The 14,680-nt window shown below is 41.1% G+C and overlaps 1 protein-coding gene across 1 annotated transcript in view; it reads right to left on the reverse strand.

Moving 5' to 3' along the window:
• The window catches only part of MUC6 (mucin 6, oligomeric mucus/gel-forming), a 59,562-nt gene that overhangs the window by 20,213 nt on the left and 24,669 nt on the right, over positions 1 to 14,680 (reverse strand). Inside the window, exons 11-21 of the mRNA XM_044426076.1 lie at positions 13,335 to 13,455; positions 12,107 to 12,245; positions 10,641 to 10,745; positions 9,287 to 9,359; positions 8,834 to 8,971; positions 7,091 to 7,252; positions 5,482 to 5,576; positions 3,519 to 3,651; positions 1,451 to 1,700; positions 225 to 277; positions 25 to 134 (exon numbers count right to left, since the gene is read on the reverse strand). Coding sequence (XP_044282011.1) covers positions 25 to 134; positions 225 to 277; positions 1,451 to 1,700; positions 3,519 to 3,651; positions 5,482 to 5,576; positions 7,091 to 7,252; positions 8,834 to 8,971; positions 9,287 to 9,359; positions 10,641 to 10,745; positions 12,107 to 12,245; positions 13,335 to 13,455 — 1,379 coding nt within the window. The remainder of the gene's footprint in view (positions 1 to 24; positions 135 to 224; positions 278 to 1,450; positions 1,701 to 3,518; positions 3,652 to 5,481; positions 5,577 to 7,090; positions 7,253 to 8,833; positions 8,972 to 9,286; positions 9,360 to 10,640; positions 10,746 to 12,106; positions 12,246 to 13,334; positions 13,456 to 14,680) is intronic.

Consider the following 14,680-nt stretch of genomic DNA (forward strand, 5'->3'; position numbering starts at 1 on the left):
TAGTTGCACAAACACTGAACTTACGCATTTAGTTCCTGTGGCCAGCATCTGACAGGTTGGTGCACAGGCAGCTCCGTATTTGCTTTCTGAGGTTTCTGAGCATGAAATATATCTTTTGGGAGGCTTGCAGCTTTCTAAGAGAAAGGAAATAAGCAATTGCAAAGTGATATTTCTGTGACAGAGGGAAAACAGGAACTCCTGAAGAGAAAATATGAGATCCATACCTGCTGGGTCTATGGGCTTGCCAGTACAACTCAGATTTCCATTAAAGCAATAGCTGGAACAGAATAAATGTATAAATAAATCAATCTCCATTAGACTATCCATAAGGAATTACATAGAATCAAATATTCTTACTCCAAGTCTGAGCCTGAATATTTTCTGAAAGTTCTGTACAGCTTTCACTTTTGGGTTGTCTGGTGCTCTACAGGATTAAGCAATCAGGAAATAGCATCAACTTATTTGGGTATGTTTTGTATTGCTGCTACCTCAACCAAAAACTTGGGAAGCAGGGTAGAAACAGAATAATAAATTCTGTGTCACATGTAGGCTAGTGATGCTATATAGAAGCAAGATTTTGGGAATGAACCGATGAAGTTAGATGGAGAGGACAAAGGCAGAAGTAGAATAAATGGGGAATAGGAAAGGATTAGTGAAAGGGGAGAGAGAAAAGATCTTTACTCTTTGATTGATCCAGATACCATCTTTCCTTGATATAAGCATTCTTTTCAAAATTATATTTATTTCTCACTGTTTTCCATGATAGAGCTCATACTCTATCATGATAGACTATGTTCTTAAGTCTCCCAAATGGTTGCCCATACAGTAACTGAAAAGACCTGCTTAGCTTCAGCAAGACCAGAGACCATAGCATGCAGCTTGCTTGTAATATTTGGGATGCAAAGCATTTACCCACAATATATAGCCCTTCCAACTGAAACAAGAATGGGAATATTAAATGTTGCAATCCTAAGCGCAGTTACTACAGAGTAAGCTCTGTTGAGAAGTAAGAGGACTGCTTTATAAGTAAATATGTTTGCTGCAAGTGGTTTTGATTTTTTTTAACATTCTCCCCTTCTGGAACTTAGCAATAACTTCACCAAATTAGTTTTGTGTTTTCAGTAGTATATTGACCTCTTTGCTTCTCAGTTCCATAGCACTGCACAGGACAGTAGGTTCCATTTAGGAAGGCAGCTAAGAAATATATTAAATGAATGAAACAAAACCATTTGTTCAGAAGATTTTAGTTCTCCCTTGCCCAATTTTATTCTGACTGCCTAAATTACACTTCCCTTGGAGGGCCTTTGGCATCCATTGCAGTCATAACATTTTCAAAAATAAATGATCCATGTTTACTTTTCCAACAAGATCTGGAAAGAACATGCATTCAAGGAAACCTTATGCTGACAAAATCCACACAGCATTGTAACTCACTGTAATAGATGCCTACCAGGTAATTCCACCAATGACAGTTGATTGATCTGCCAGAATGAGCTTCCTGTCATTCAAGTAGCAAGGACACTGGGATTTACGGACACACTCATTTTTGTGGTTCAGGTAGGTTCCTTCTGGACAATTGCAGCCATCGATTGGAATGTCAGTGGGGTGGCATTCTAATGCTCTCATGGAAAGGGACAGGCATGTCCGACCACAAGCTTGAGTATTATAGCCAAACGTCTGATTTCCAGTACAAGAGATGGCTGCCAATAGAAGGAGGATCATTAGTTTTTGCTGCAAGACCTTGGACCGTGAACCCTCTTTCCCCCTGCCACTTTATCACGCAGTTTAGTGAAAAGATATTAGGGTGATGTGATCACAGAATCATAGCATTGTAGAGTTGGAAGGGGCCATGAAGGCCTTCTGGTCCAACCCTCTGCTGTTGCAGGACACCAAGTCACACCATCCCACTCAGATGGCTGTCCAGTTTCCTTTGCAATGTCTCTAGTGTGGAAGAGCCCACCACCTCTCTAGGCAGCTGGTTCCACTGCTGTATTGGTCTGACAGTGAGGAAGCCTTTCCTGATTTCTAACCTGTATCTGGGATGTTGCAACTTGAATTGATTATTCCATGTCCAACACTCTGGTATCAGCAACAAGAGATCTTGACCTTCCTCTTTGTGACAGCCTTTGAGGCACTTACAGAGGGATATCATGTCCCCCTCAGTCTTCTCTTCTCAAGGCTGAACATGCCCAGTTCTCTCAGTATCTCCTCACGGGGCAGTTTTTCCAAACCCTGGATTATTTTTGTTGCCTTCCTTTCTAATTTTTCTGCACTTTCCTAAATCTTGATGCCCAGAAGTGGACACAGTATTCCAGATGAGATCTGATGAGTGATAGTAAAGCAAGCATGGTTCAGCCTGCAATTGCCTGCAGGACCAGGATCAAACCTGGAGGTACTGGCAAGGAATGAATCTTGTGAAATCATCCGGTGTGGCTCAGGGCTCTGGAAGGATCTATAAAAGACTTTCTTGAGGTTTTCAGCTATACTACAGCAACATGAGACTTTGTGTTGATCCTTCCATGTTCCTGAACCTACCTCCAATCTTGCCTTCAGATGTGCCTTGATTCCAGCCTGCTCCTGACTCTGCTGTTGCCTTCCAACTGAGCCCAACTTGCTAGGAACCTGATCCTTGCCTTCATCTCTGGCCCTGCAATGCTTTGCTAGACATCTGACCCTCACTCATTCCTGAATCTATCCTTGCTTCTGGTTCTGCTCTGCCTTGATACTATCTGAACCTTGCTTGTCCCTGATTTTGCCTTTGCCTCTGGCTCTGTTGCATCACAGCAAGATCTCCACCCACCTCCATCACCTTTAGTCCTGGTGCTCCAGCCATAGATACCTGCTGCCTACATCCTGTGCCTGACAAAAGAGCTATGGGAAGCATATGCAGGTTACAAACTTTTACTGTTCTTCTACCCAGTGGACTATGGAATATGCAGTGGCTAGGAGGTCTTCAGGAAGTCTTCAGTGAAATTAGTCTGCTTCTTCCAGCCACTCACTTCTGCAAATAGCCAGTGTTTTGAGCACGATGACATGGGAGCAGGAAACTCATATGAGTTCAACCCTTCCTTTGTTGTGAAGCAGAAAACTGCAGATTTTACCATTCACTGGACCAGACCACTCAAGCTTTTAGCATCCAGGAAATTGAATTGCATGTCCATGGGTATTCATGAGACCTATATCTATGATATCTGTACAGCCACATATAAGGTCTTTATACTAAAGGACTTCTGAATAAAGTTCCTTGTGTTCAGCAAGTACGTATCTTGCACAGAAGAATATGCCTATTTGCACTGACTTTTGGTAATCCAAAAGTAACCTTTAAACAAGGTTTTACCATTTCTAATGTGGCAGTTTTGAAGATGGAATTGTAATCACCATCCGTTTTCCCTTTGCAGTGGGGTGTCTAACTTGAGCTGCTCTAATAGAAAGAAGTATCAGTGTCTACACATTTTTAAGCAAGGATCCTGAAGGTATGATATTTTCATATATGAAAGAATCAACTGGAAATTACTCACTGCAGTTGTCAACTGTACTCCGCCAGTCTCCAAGAAACAGCCCCATTGAAGCACACATGCGGGCATAGGATCCAAGGGCAGAACAAATGTAAGGAAAGGTTTCTTCATAGTTACAGGCTTGGTATACACATCTCTGAAAAGAAATACGTACGATGCGTTCTGTTAATAAAAGATCAGAAATGTTGACTGCTGGGGCATAGGAGCTCATTCATGCATGCATGCATATTGCTGGATCCCATCAAAGACCATTGCATTTGGACCAATATAAAAATTCTATCTTTGGTGTTCAATTTTTGATGGCTCATTCATGCGCACACACAGATAGCCATTTGATGACATGGTTATCAGTCATGACCATGCATGACCATGTCTTGTTTATGCAGTTGCACATCGTATTTAAACAAAGCTGTTGAGAAGGTATTGTATAAATCAGGGGTTCTGGATCATTCTATCAGACAATGCCTAACAGAGGAACAAGGGAATATTAGTATTCCAAACAAGGTACCATGCTTCCCGAAGTTCTGGTGGCATCCAAGACTTTCTGAAATGTTAACTCCAAAATATACCTTTCCTTCTAATATAGGGAACACATTTTGGCATTTAGATTTCATGTTTTAAGTTATTTTTCATGATCACAACAGGTACTTGATCATATTAAAATATTAAAAACTTTAAATCCATTATGTTCTGGCCAGTTTGTGAGATACAATTTTCCAAAACAGCCAGTATTTTACCGTTCCAAATTTATTCAGGAAGAAAAGTTCAAGTGTTGGTTATAAATGCAGTATAAACAGAAATATGCATGCACACTGATGAAATAGGCATTGTGCTGCAATTGTGATATAATCCCAGGGTTTTTTTTTTTTTGTGGGGGAGGGGTATTTATCAAAATCTTGAAACAAACTTGCATTGTTTCAATTGTACTCTAGTAGAATCTAGTGATTATATGTTCTAAACATATACAGTAATAGATACCATTAAAATATGAATCACATCAGGTCTAATTGAGCCTGGGGTAGATCATTTGTGGGAAGGGAGAAACAACCTATAGTATTCTTGAAATGATTTTGCCAAACTTTGCAATTATTTGATTCTGAGTACAAAGTGTACTTGTTTGTAGTGCTTGAACGGATTATTAGTTCCCTGAGAAATTCTTCTGCAATTCAAAATGTAACATAAAATTCAGCCTATTCACATAATGTACTTCTAGTTTAAGATTCCAGTCCTAAATCATCAGTTGAGGATTATAGTCTGGGTGAGGTAATCAGATGAAACATCTAAAATTATTAAACACGATCCATTTTTGTTTATAGGAGTTGTTATGAAAAGCCTTGAGCCCAACTAATCCCTGGCTCAGTAGGTGGAAAAATGTGGGTACCAATGAGACTACTTTGAATGGTACAGAAGCCAGGGTCAAGTTGAAGAAAATCCTTGGGAACGGGAATAATGCAAAAAGGAGATGTCTCCATCTCCTGCTATCATGGATTGAGCTTTGTGATCTGGCTAGCTAGCCAGCATGGGAAAAGCTTCTTCTCTCGTCTCTTTGCTTAATATTTGGAAATAAGAACATGTTTCAAGGCCTGAAGAAAAGTTTGCTATCATAGTACAAAGGCAAGGAGATAGGTCTCTGCAGGATTTAGCACATTGTCCTTCTGTTGCCAGGAATGCACTTCCTGCAACTTCTGAGATCATTGGGACTCTGCAAGGCACCTTTCTACAGAAGGGTGCCAAATTTTCGATGGCTTCATCTTCTTTCCCTAACACACTCTGCCTCCTCATATCATTTGAACTCCTAAGTCAAATGGCTTTGGAAAATTTCCTGTCCAATGCTAAGCTGTCATTACTTAAAAGAAAAGGTGAAATCTTCATATTTCAAATATTGATTGCTAGAAGGCCATTCCAGGCTCCCTTGGGCATGGACTGTCTAGCTGCTTGTCCTGAATGCTTTGCAGGAAGTCCTTACCTTGTAAAAAGGAACCGGGTTCACCACTGGATGACATTTCTCAAATATAGTATCCTTCTTCGTAAGAATAGAGCAGTGGGTCTCTGCACACATTTCTAGAGAACAAGATACAGTCAAAGGTATTAGCTAATTTCATGTATTCCTTAGCCTATCTTAAAATGGATAAGCTGAATTAAAAGAACTGTAGAGATAATAAAAGCATAATGACATTTGTAACCAGGTTTCTACTGCTTAGTTTATTTTCCTGAGCATGCATGACTAAGATTATAATTTTGTTACAGGATATCCAAGAAGTTGAGACAATTTCAATTTACTTTACATTCTAATGTAAAACATCCTTTTTCAGGCAATACTTATATTTATACATAGTGTGTATTTCAAAAGCTGCAGCCTCTTTTATAGCTGTCTAAGCTGAAAGCTTATTTTCTAGACAGGCACCTCCAGAACTACAGTCCACAAATACTCTTTAAATGAAATGGCATTTATTCTCTTTTGCCTTTTTGTGTTTGTCAATAAGAGGCTTGACACAATATTCATTAGATCAAAGGTTTGGAAACATCAATTAGCGTTGATGTCCTTGTTAAAACGTTTCAGTGAGATGCACGTAAAAAAGATTTCTTAAACTTTGTAAGAGTTAGTAAAGACAATTGCTGTTATGATGGATCTATACAGAATATTTTTTTAATGTGGCCACTACAGGATCACAGGGAGATTGTAGAGGCTATCAAAAGGAATGCAGCAAATTTATTAGAGTAATTTATATGTTTACAGAGGAATCTTGGCTGTGACATTTGCAGATGCAAATTCTGTTCTGATGCAGAACTGATTACAGGGAGATAGATCAAGAGTCTGAACTTCCCAGTTCTTTGGACATAATGGAAAAAAGAGAATACAGACAATGAAAGCTGATGGACAGGGGCCTGTGTGTTTTAGCATGCGATCCTGCACTTATTCTTCTGGGAGCAAGCCCTCTTGAATTCAGTGGGACATACTTCTACATAGACATACGTAGCATCACACTGTTTGTGTGAAGTGCCCAGTATATTTCTTACAAATAAGAAATTAATAGTGGTGATTCTGAAGAGTACAATGCTGTGAAACTATTTTGTCCTGCAGATGGAGCAATCTCATAGTTAAAAATACATATTGTTTCATAGGATCTATGAGCACTTAGTTGCAAAAGTCACTGTGAATAGTCCAGCAGATGAGGTTGGACTTCCAGTCTCTCAGCACTGACTTGTGTGAAGGGGAAGATTAATGGCCAAACTGGATGTTTACAGCATCTACACCACATGAAGCTTATAGCTGTTGCAGGGGCTAGGGAGGGAGAGCGCAGGGGGAGGCCATGGGAGGGCATGGCCAAGCAATTCCTCAAAATCACCACTTCTCTGATCTTCTGAGTAGGCCTGTGGAGATGCTAATCAGCAGACCCAAAACAGCAGAAGATGCTGATCTCCTATTCATAATAACTCCTTCTGTTCCACACAGCTTGACGCAGTCTTTTGCAGCTCAGCTGCTGTTCAGGATGCTTTCCTGCCTTTGCATTTATATATTTCTCATGGTCATCACCTCAGAAGAAAAGAGAGCAAAGGCCATCTATTTTGCTTACTGTTCAATTGACTCATAGAACAAGGATCTGTATCTCTTTCGATGGCAGGGCTACATTTCCCTGATCTCCAAGAATCCACAAAGAGTGATGCCGTTCCTTCAATAATATCCATGCTGGTCATGAAGTCATCAGTGGTTTCTCCATTGTAGTTGCCACACAGCCCTGGGGACATGGAACAACGTTAGAAGAATGAAGGGCAAGGGACATTTTCCTACAGTAACAGTGAAACAGTGTCTAGTCCATTTGGTGGTAGTGCACTAAACCTGCACCATACACGATTGCTACAGGTAGCAATGCGCTCCCAGGGTCTGATCCATAATAGTTTTATGGCCCCTGAAACACACACTTTTTGGGCTTCCCAAAATGATTTTTGCATTGAACTGAAATCTTTGAAAGATTTGCAGTGCGTCTCCAATCTTTATTTGTGCAGGGAGCCTCCATAGCAGAGTCGCTCAAAGCCCTTGCATTGCATCAAAGGCCTCTGGTCCACTCTAGAGGTGGCTGCTCCAATCTGAAAATTTCTCCAAGACAGACAAAGTTTCATCTCAGACTATTTCCAAGTCACATTTGGAACAGATCAATCCAGAATCTAGTTCATGTGGAATCTGGTAGCATCTCTAACTAGATAGCTACGAATAACTTCTGCCTTCAGCCAAGCATTCCTGAGAAGAGAATTCCTGAGTTAGTTGTCTACAGCAAGTGGTCTGAGACATTGCATAGTGCAGTATAGGTGGTGATCACATCTGACCAATTGTTTCAGGGTCCAGATGTGCAGCTGCATCTATTCTGTGTGGCAATTTCTTATTCAGGAACTCCTGTGTAGAAATCTGCTTCCACACATGGATTAGAACTAATTCACACTAATGGATTTATTTGGAAGAGTAGACTGGTAGTCCTTGGGTAACACAAGAGTTTTGTTCCTGAGAACATCCTTAAGTCAAATTTAAGTCAGCTCACACATATAAAAAGCATATAAAACACTTTAGAAGTACATCTTAAACATAATACAGCATTTTAATAATGATAAATAAAACAGTAATAATAAAATAAGTGCAGGTACTGAAGAGGGAGAGGGGGAGAGAGAGAGAATCTGTATGTATGTGTATAAATACATAATACAGTTCCTAAAACAGATAGAAGGAAAAATAGTGCAAAGATTATAAAAAGGTTAACTCATATTGAGCTAACATTAAGCGTAGCATTAACTGGCGGATGATGGAGGTGGGACTGGTATCGGAGAAGATGGACCTGGTGCTGGAGAGCCAGGATTTCATTGTGCTGATGGAGGGGATGGGGGGTTACCACTGGAGTTGCTTTCTAGTTCTGACTCCACAGATCGCTAGTGCTGCTTTTTCCCTCCTCCTTCCTTCCTTCCTTCCCTCCCTCCTCCTCCTCCTTGCTGCCTGACCTGAATTCTGACTTCACAGCTCAGCTGGTGGTGAGTGGCAGTCAGCAAGCAGGTGCCCACTAGGCACCATAGGACAAGTCAGGCTCCTTTTTTAAAGTATGGGTTGCTCATAACCCAGATGTTCATAACCTGGGGACTGTGTGTACTGCACTAACAGTTGATGACATTTGTCCAAGTCCAATGGGAAATCTATGGAAAGGCTAAACAAATAGAGCTCAGCTCTGGTTGGAATAGCAGAAAGAAACAAGGCCAGGGTTTGGGGTATGAATTCTTTCATAAAAGACTCTTAGCTTTTAGTCAGTAAAGCCAAAGATCAACAAAAACTAATTGTTTACCTTGAGTTTTGCCTTCAAAGTGAAGTCCAACTTTAATATGAGCTTCAAACACTGGGGACAATTGAATTACTACCTCCAGCCCAAAGGTGGTATACATTTGAATATAAGTAGATGACTGTCTGAAGATGATGATGTCCCCTAAAAGAAATTAGATAATTACAAATATTGACTATAGCTTATCTATTTGAATCATTAAATATATTTGCATGCACACACATATTCTGTATGTAGGATATTTTTCACTTTAAAGATTGCACGATCAAACTTTTGCTACTATAATAGGATAGATAGGTGATTGTTTATTTCCATCTATCCCACTTACCCAACAAACATAAATAGTTGGAAAGCAACATATTTTAACACAGGTGATATAAAATATATAGAACATATGCAATGTTGTCAAATGTGTCCATTTAGTGAGTGCATGGACTATATATACCCTTCTTATCTTACCTGTTTTATGAGGTAACCATTTAAATTCATTCTCATCAGTTAAAGCTTCATCTTTTGAAATCACAATTTTGTCCTGTGTGGAAAAGAGAATCCTGAATGCAGAGCTGGATTAGATGCCAACCTGGACTACAGGACACCCTTCCCATGAATCGAGAGGGATATAGAACAGGGATGGACAACTTTATTTAATTTTTATTTCATTTAAGGCGTTTATATCCTGCCCTTCACAATGCCTCAGGGTGGTTGCCCCTTAGGTATTTGGGCATTCAGTTCCCAACAGCACCAGCCAGTGTAGCTAATGGTCAGATACAGGGCTGTGTGAGGTGAGGAATCCGTCCAGGGGTGGGAATCCATTGGATTCCCTTGGGCTCGGCTCTCTGGACGCCAGTTTACTTTGTGGAAGCCTAGAGTCTGAGTTCCTGATGCGTGTGCCCAACAGTTGCAGGGCACTCACAAGGAATCAAGCTCCAAGCATGGTGCAAGCAATACCTCTTCTGCACGTGAGGAACAGCCGCTCAACTGGCGGCTGCTGCTGTTGCTGAAGAAGGCAGGTTGTGGGTTACGGGGTTGTGAGGGGGTCTCTGGGAAAGCAGCTCCCCTGACTGCCGCACAAGCAGCTTCCCTCCTTTTGGGAGGCTGCCAATGCAAGGGAAGATCGCCAGTTGCACTTTGGAAAATCAGGCTGAGCACAAAAGGAAGCCCACAAACTCTTGGAGGGATGGATTCCAGCAAGGTTCATCTGAGCCCTCTTCAGGAATTATGGGAGTTGCAAGGAAAAATATCTGGTGAGGCACAAGAATGTATGTGACTATTAGGCATACTGTAAAAATGTAGCAAGCCATTATTAGAGGAAATGATTACGAGAACAACAAGCATTCACAGTCATGATTGTGCAGCCATGACCAACATGCAAACCCACATTCCATATATAAGCTTGTGATGAGGACTATTTGGCTTCTCCTGATGTTGTTGGATTGCAGCTCCTATCATCCTTCACCATTGCCCATTTTGGTAAGGCCGATGGGATTTGCAGTCCAACAAAATTCAAACAGCCACAAGTTGCTCACCTCTGTTGTACAAACTAGAACGCCATTGTCCAAGTCATTAAAGTGTTGACTTTTGGGAGGACCCTTTTTCTTGTGCCGATTGCATGCAGATACTTCTCTCACCTTTTACTCTGGTCCATTCTCATGTAATCATACCTGAAGATGTTGCCCACAATCAAATGCACAGGCTTAAATCCAAATGAAATCAATAGGCCTTTACATGCCTCTAACTGTGCTAGGCAAAGCCTGCTTTGCTGGATTATTTTTCCGGTATACATCAGCTATGTTTCTATGGGGTGAGTGCTTACTTTTCCTGATATATAAACTATAGCTGACAGTGATGTCTCTGAACTGGAATAGCCAGACTTTTCATACACCGCCATCAGGGTTCCATTGTGTGGTAACATGGGACTCTAGAAGAAAAGCAAAAGCAAAACAAACCTGGGAAAGAGACAAAAATAAACCTTTCCCCCACATTCCCCCTTTCCATCACTATAGAATATGAGCCAAGTCTTTGGCTTTCCTATTTTTTTTTAAAGGATAGGATTCTGCAAATATAAAACTAGATTCTGATGGAGAAAACATCTATACATCATTAAGAATTAGCACACAGGAAGCAGCATTAAAGGACAAAAAGCATAGGGAAGGAGAGTATAGTGGACTGGGTGTAAAATGTCCACCTCCCATTTGATGCTTCACCCTCAATACCTCTTGTTTCTAAGCTGTTAACTTGCATACAGTGTAGAACAGAGGACTGTAGAATTAGATTTTATGGCTAGTAGTGTTATCTTGCCTTTTATTAGTGTAAGATAAATGTTGGCCTACTGGACATAGTTAGTTTCACAGAAACAGAAAACAAGTGAGTCAGAAGGGGTCTCCCAGGTCATCTAGTCTGATTCCCAGCTCCAGCTGGCTCTCCTCATGTAATCCTGAACATGTGGTTGTTCAATCTTTCCTTGAACACCCTCACTGATGGGGCCTGAACCACTTCCCTTGGAAGCCCATTCCATATCCTAAAGGTCCTAACAGTCAGGAAGTACTTCCTGACATCCAACCTGAAGCCCAGTTCCTTGAGCTTTGCCCCACTGGAATGAGTCCTGCCCTCTACTGCAGGGAAGAATAGGTCACGACCCTCCTTGACATGGCATCCCCTCACATACCTATACGTTGCTAAAAGATGCTCTCAGAGTCTCCTCTTCTCCAGGCTGAGAAGACCCACTTCCCTCAATCTCTCTTCATATGTCATCCCTCCCATCCTGGCTACCATTCTCGTGACCCTGCACTGCACCGATTCTAACCTAGCTATCTCTCTCCTATAATGGGAAGTCCAGAACTGGACACAGTACTCCATTTGTGAGTGCCCCAGAGTCTTGTAGAGCAGTATCAAAACCTCCCTAGATCTGGAAGCCACGCTTCCAGCTATACATCCAAGGGTGGCATTTGCCTTCTGTCACACCACCAGCACATGTTCAGCCTGCTGTCGACAAGTACCCCGAGATCCCTTTCACAAGTGCTGCTTTCCAGCCACTTGCCCCACATCCTGTGCCTGTGACACCTATTCATATGTCCCAAGTGCAAGAACTCTGCACTTAATCCACATTGAATGCCATCCTGTTGTTCCCCACCCACTTCCACAGCCTGTCTAGATCCTTCTAGATCTGGATCACCTGCTCCTTAGTTGTAGTCACCACCCCCACTTTGGTATCATCTGTGACAAGGAAAACCAAAAACCTTGTATAAACTTGATAATAGTTGCCTTTATTATGTAGAATACCTTCATAAGAATATAGGTGCAAACTCCATGGAAACGGTATCGCCTAGAATCAAAGGTGGTGACAAATGAACCTCCTTCCAAGGAACATCTGCCAGGGCAGGGTAGTTCTGTGCAGCTCCACTGGCCCATTGTACATGTACTGGTGAAAAGAAATGTCAGCTGTTAACTGGAACAGTAGATGACTTTGTATGTTGATTGTTATAATGCAATGTGTCCTCTTCTCTCTGATTTTGTGCAACATGATTTTGAAGTTAAGCATGAAAAATCAAAGACTTCTAAAGGCAATGAAAACAAATATATGCTTATTTGTGTGCATGTCTGTTTATTGTTGTGGGTGCTTCATCACATCACCATCCTATAATATTTAAAAGCTAAGTCTATTCCTGAATGGTCAGACAAATTGTCAATGGGATTATCTCAGCATTCTTGAGTTATCAGGATACAGCTTGTATAACTTGTTGCTGCCTCTTCAAAGTTCATGCGCACATGAACTTCACAAAGTTTATTTTCTTTGTGAGCCCTCCAATTTTTTGGAGGGCCTACCAACTGGAACATCTGTTTCCACAACTGGAGTGGAATCCCATAAATCCATGTGATGTTCAAATGTGAAGTATCAAAACACAGCTACTACTCAATAACTAGTCAGTGTCCATGAATGGAAGGTCTGTTTCCATTCACAGATAAGACTGCAATCCACTGGAGAAACCCAATGATGTAAGGGTGGAAAGCAACATTTACTGGTTACCTTGCCCTGATGTAGGCCCCCTCCACTGTCAGAAAGGATCCCCCCAACCCTTCAGAACAGTTTTTCGGGGGATACAAGAGGCTATGGGGGAAAGGGGAAATGGTAAATAACACCCCCTTCACTTCAACTGGGTGGAAAGGTCTGTGAATGGAATTCTGCTCAGGGGATACTCTTGCCAGTACAAACTAACTCAGGATCTGCCCTTTGCTCAGGGAAATGTATGTTTTTACTTGTATGTAAGTGGAGTTCCTGTCAATTGGCTACCATCAGAGAATTGATTAAGGATGCATACATATCGGTTGAGGAATGATTATGCTTACAATCTCACACAGCACCTAAAAGTTAATAACTCTCCACTGCTAAAGGGAAATCAGCATATATATGATAAGGCTCTGTTATAGTGATTTTAGCATAGATTGCTTTCAGGTTGCTTAATCACCTTGATGACTTATCCCTCCCTAATTTGAATATTCCTTTGCTCACCAGGTTCTGCATGCTGCTTTTATGGTATCACCAGGAGCATATTTTTCTCCATTCAGCATGCAGGGACACTCTTTCACAGGAACACATGTTTGGTTTCTTGAAATGTCATCCAAGACAGTTCCTGTCATGTTAAGGAAACAAAAAGAAGCAAATAAAAAGTGAGTGTTTTAATATGACCTGAATGTGCAATGCATGAAGCTTCAAAACTTTTATAAGTTATTGTTTTGTGGGGTAAGTTTACTTGGGTGTCCTTGATGTCATGAACAAAACCCTTTTTTGTGCTCTAATTTTAATATTAATAAAAAGATGTCATTATTAACATGCAAAATCATGCATAACACTATCCCAACAGGTACCAGAATCCATAACGGATCAACTAATTGTACAGTTCACAGTACTCATGCTTACTTGACATTGTTCACCATCAGTTACATATTCCTAAAGCTTTTGTCCTAAGATCCTGTTTGTATAATTTATTTATTTATTATATTTATATCCCACTCTTTTTCTTACAAAGAACTCAAAAAGGACTGCATCGTCCTTCTCCTGCTCTCAGTCTTATCCCCCCCAAAAACCCCACCCTGTCAGGTAGGCTGGGCTGAGAGTCTGTGACCGGCCCAAAGTCACCCAGTTGGCTCCATGGCTGAGCCACCGCAGCACCCTGGCTCTCTGTTTTTAGCTTTAGGATCACAAATAGTGATGAATGCTGATGCAAGTGGAAAGTTGTCCTGGCCTTAACGAGTGGAGTAGGAGCATGCACCTCTGTCCCACTAGTCAATGGGAGAAAAACCATATGCCATTGCAAGGGGTGTAAGGGCCTTTATGCAGGTGCTTGGGATTCTGGAACCTGTTGGTTGCTGGCTGCTGCTACGGCAATACTGAGTCTAGGTCTATGTCCAAGTTATTTTAATCAAACTGTGATGCTTTCACTCACCTTACAAGTGAGTGCTCTTGTGTATTAACTCATAGGGCTGGTCCATAAATGTCTTAAAATCCACTAAAATCCCCCTCACATCTGGCTGTAATTGAATCTGCTAGCATGTCACATTAGAAACCACCATTTTACACAGCAGAAATGGTTGGATTTTAGTGACTTTTAAGAGCTTAGTCAGTTCTATGAGCTGCTACACAAGAGTAGGAGCTCTTAAAATTAATGCATTGTTACAATGTGCATTATAGGGATATTCAAAGAGATAGTATAAAATCATTAATTACTTATCACACTTGGAAATAGGTAAGGGAGATACTCCTGTGGATGATGCACAAACTGTTGCAATTTCAAACACATCCATTCCCAGCATTTTGGGGGAAAAGTCTCCACTCCGAGGATATGTACCACAAACAAT

The sequence above is a fragment of the Varanus komodoensis genome, unplaced genomic scaffold (assembly GCF_004798865.1).
Source record: "Varanus komodoensis strain SLA01 unplaced genomic scaffold, ASM479886v1 scaffold16, whole genome shotgun sequence".
NCBI lineage: Eukaryota > Metazoa > Chordata > Lepidosauria > Squamata > Varanidae > Varanus > Varanus komodoensis.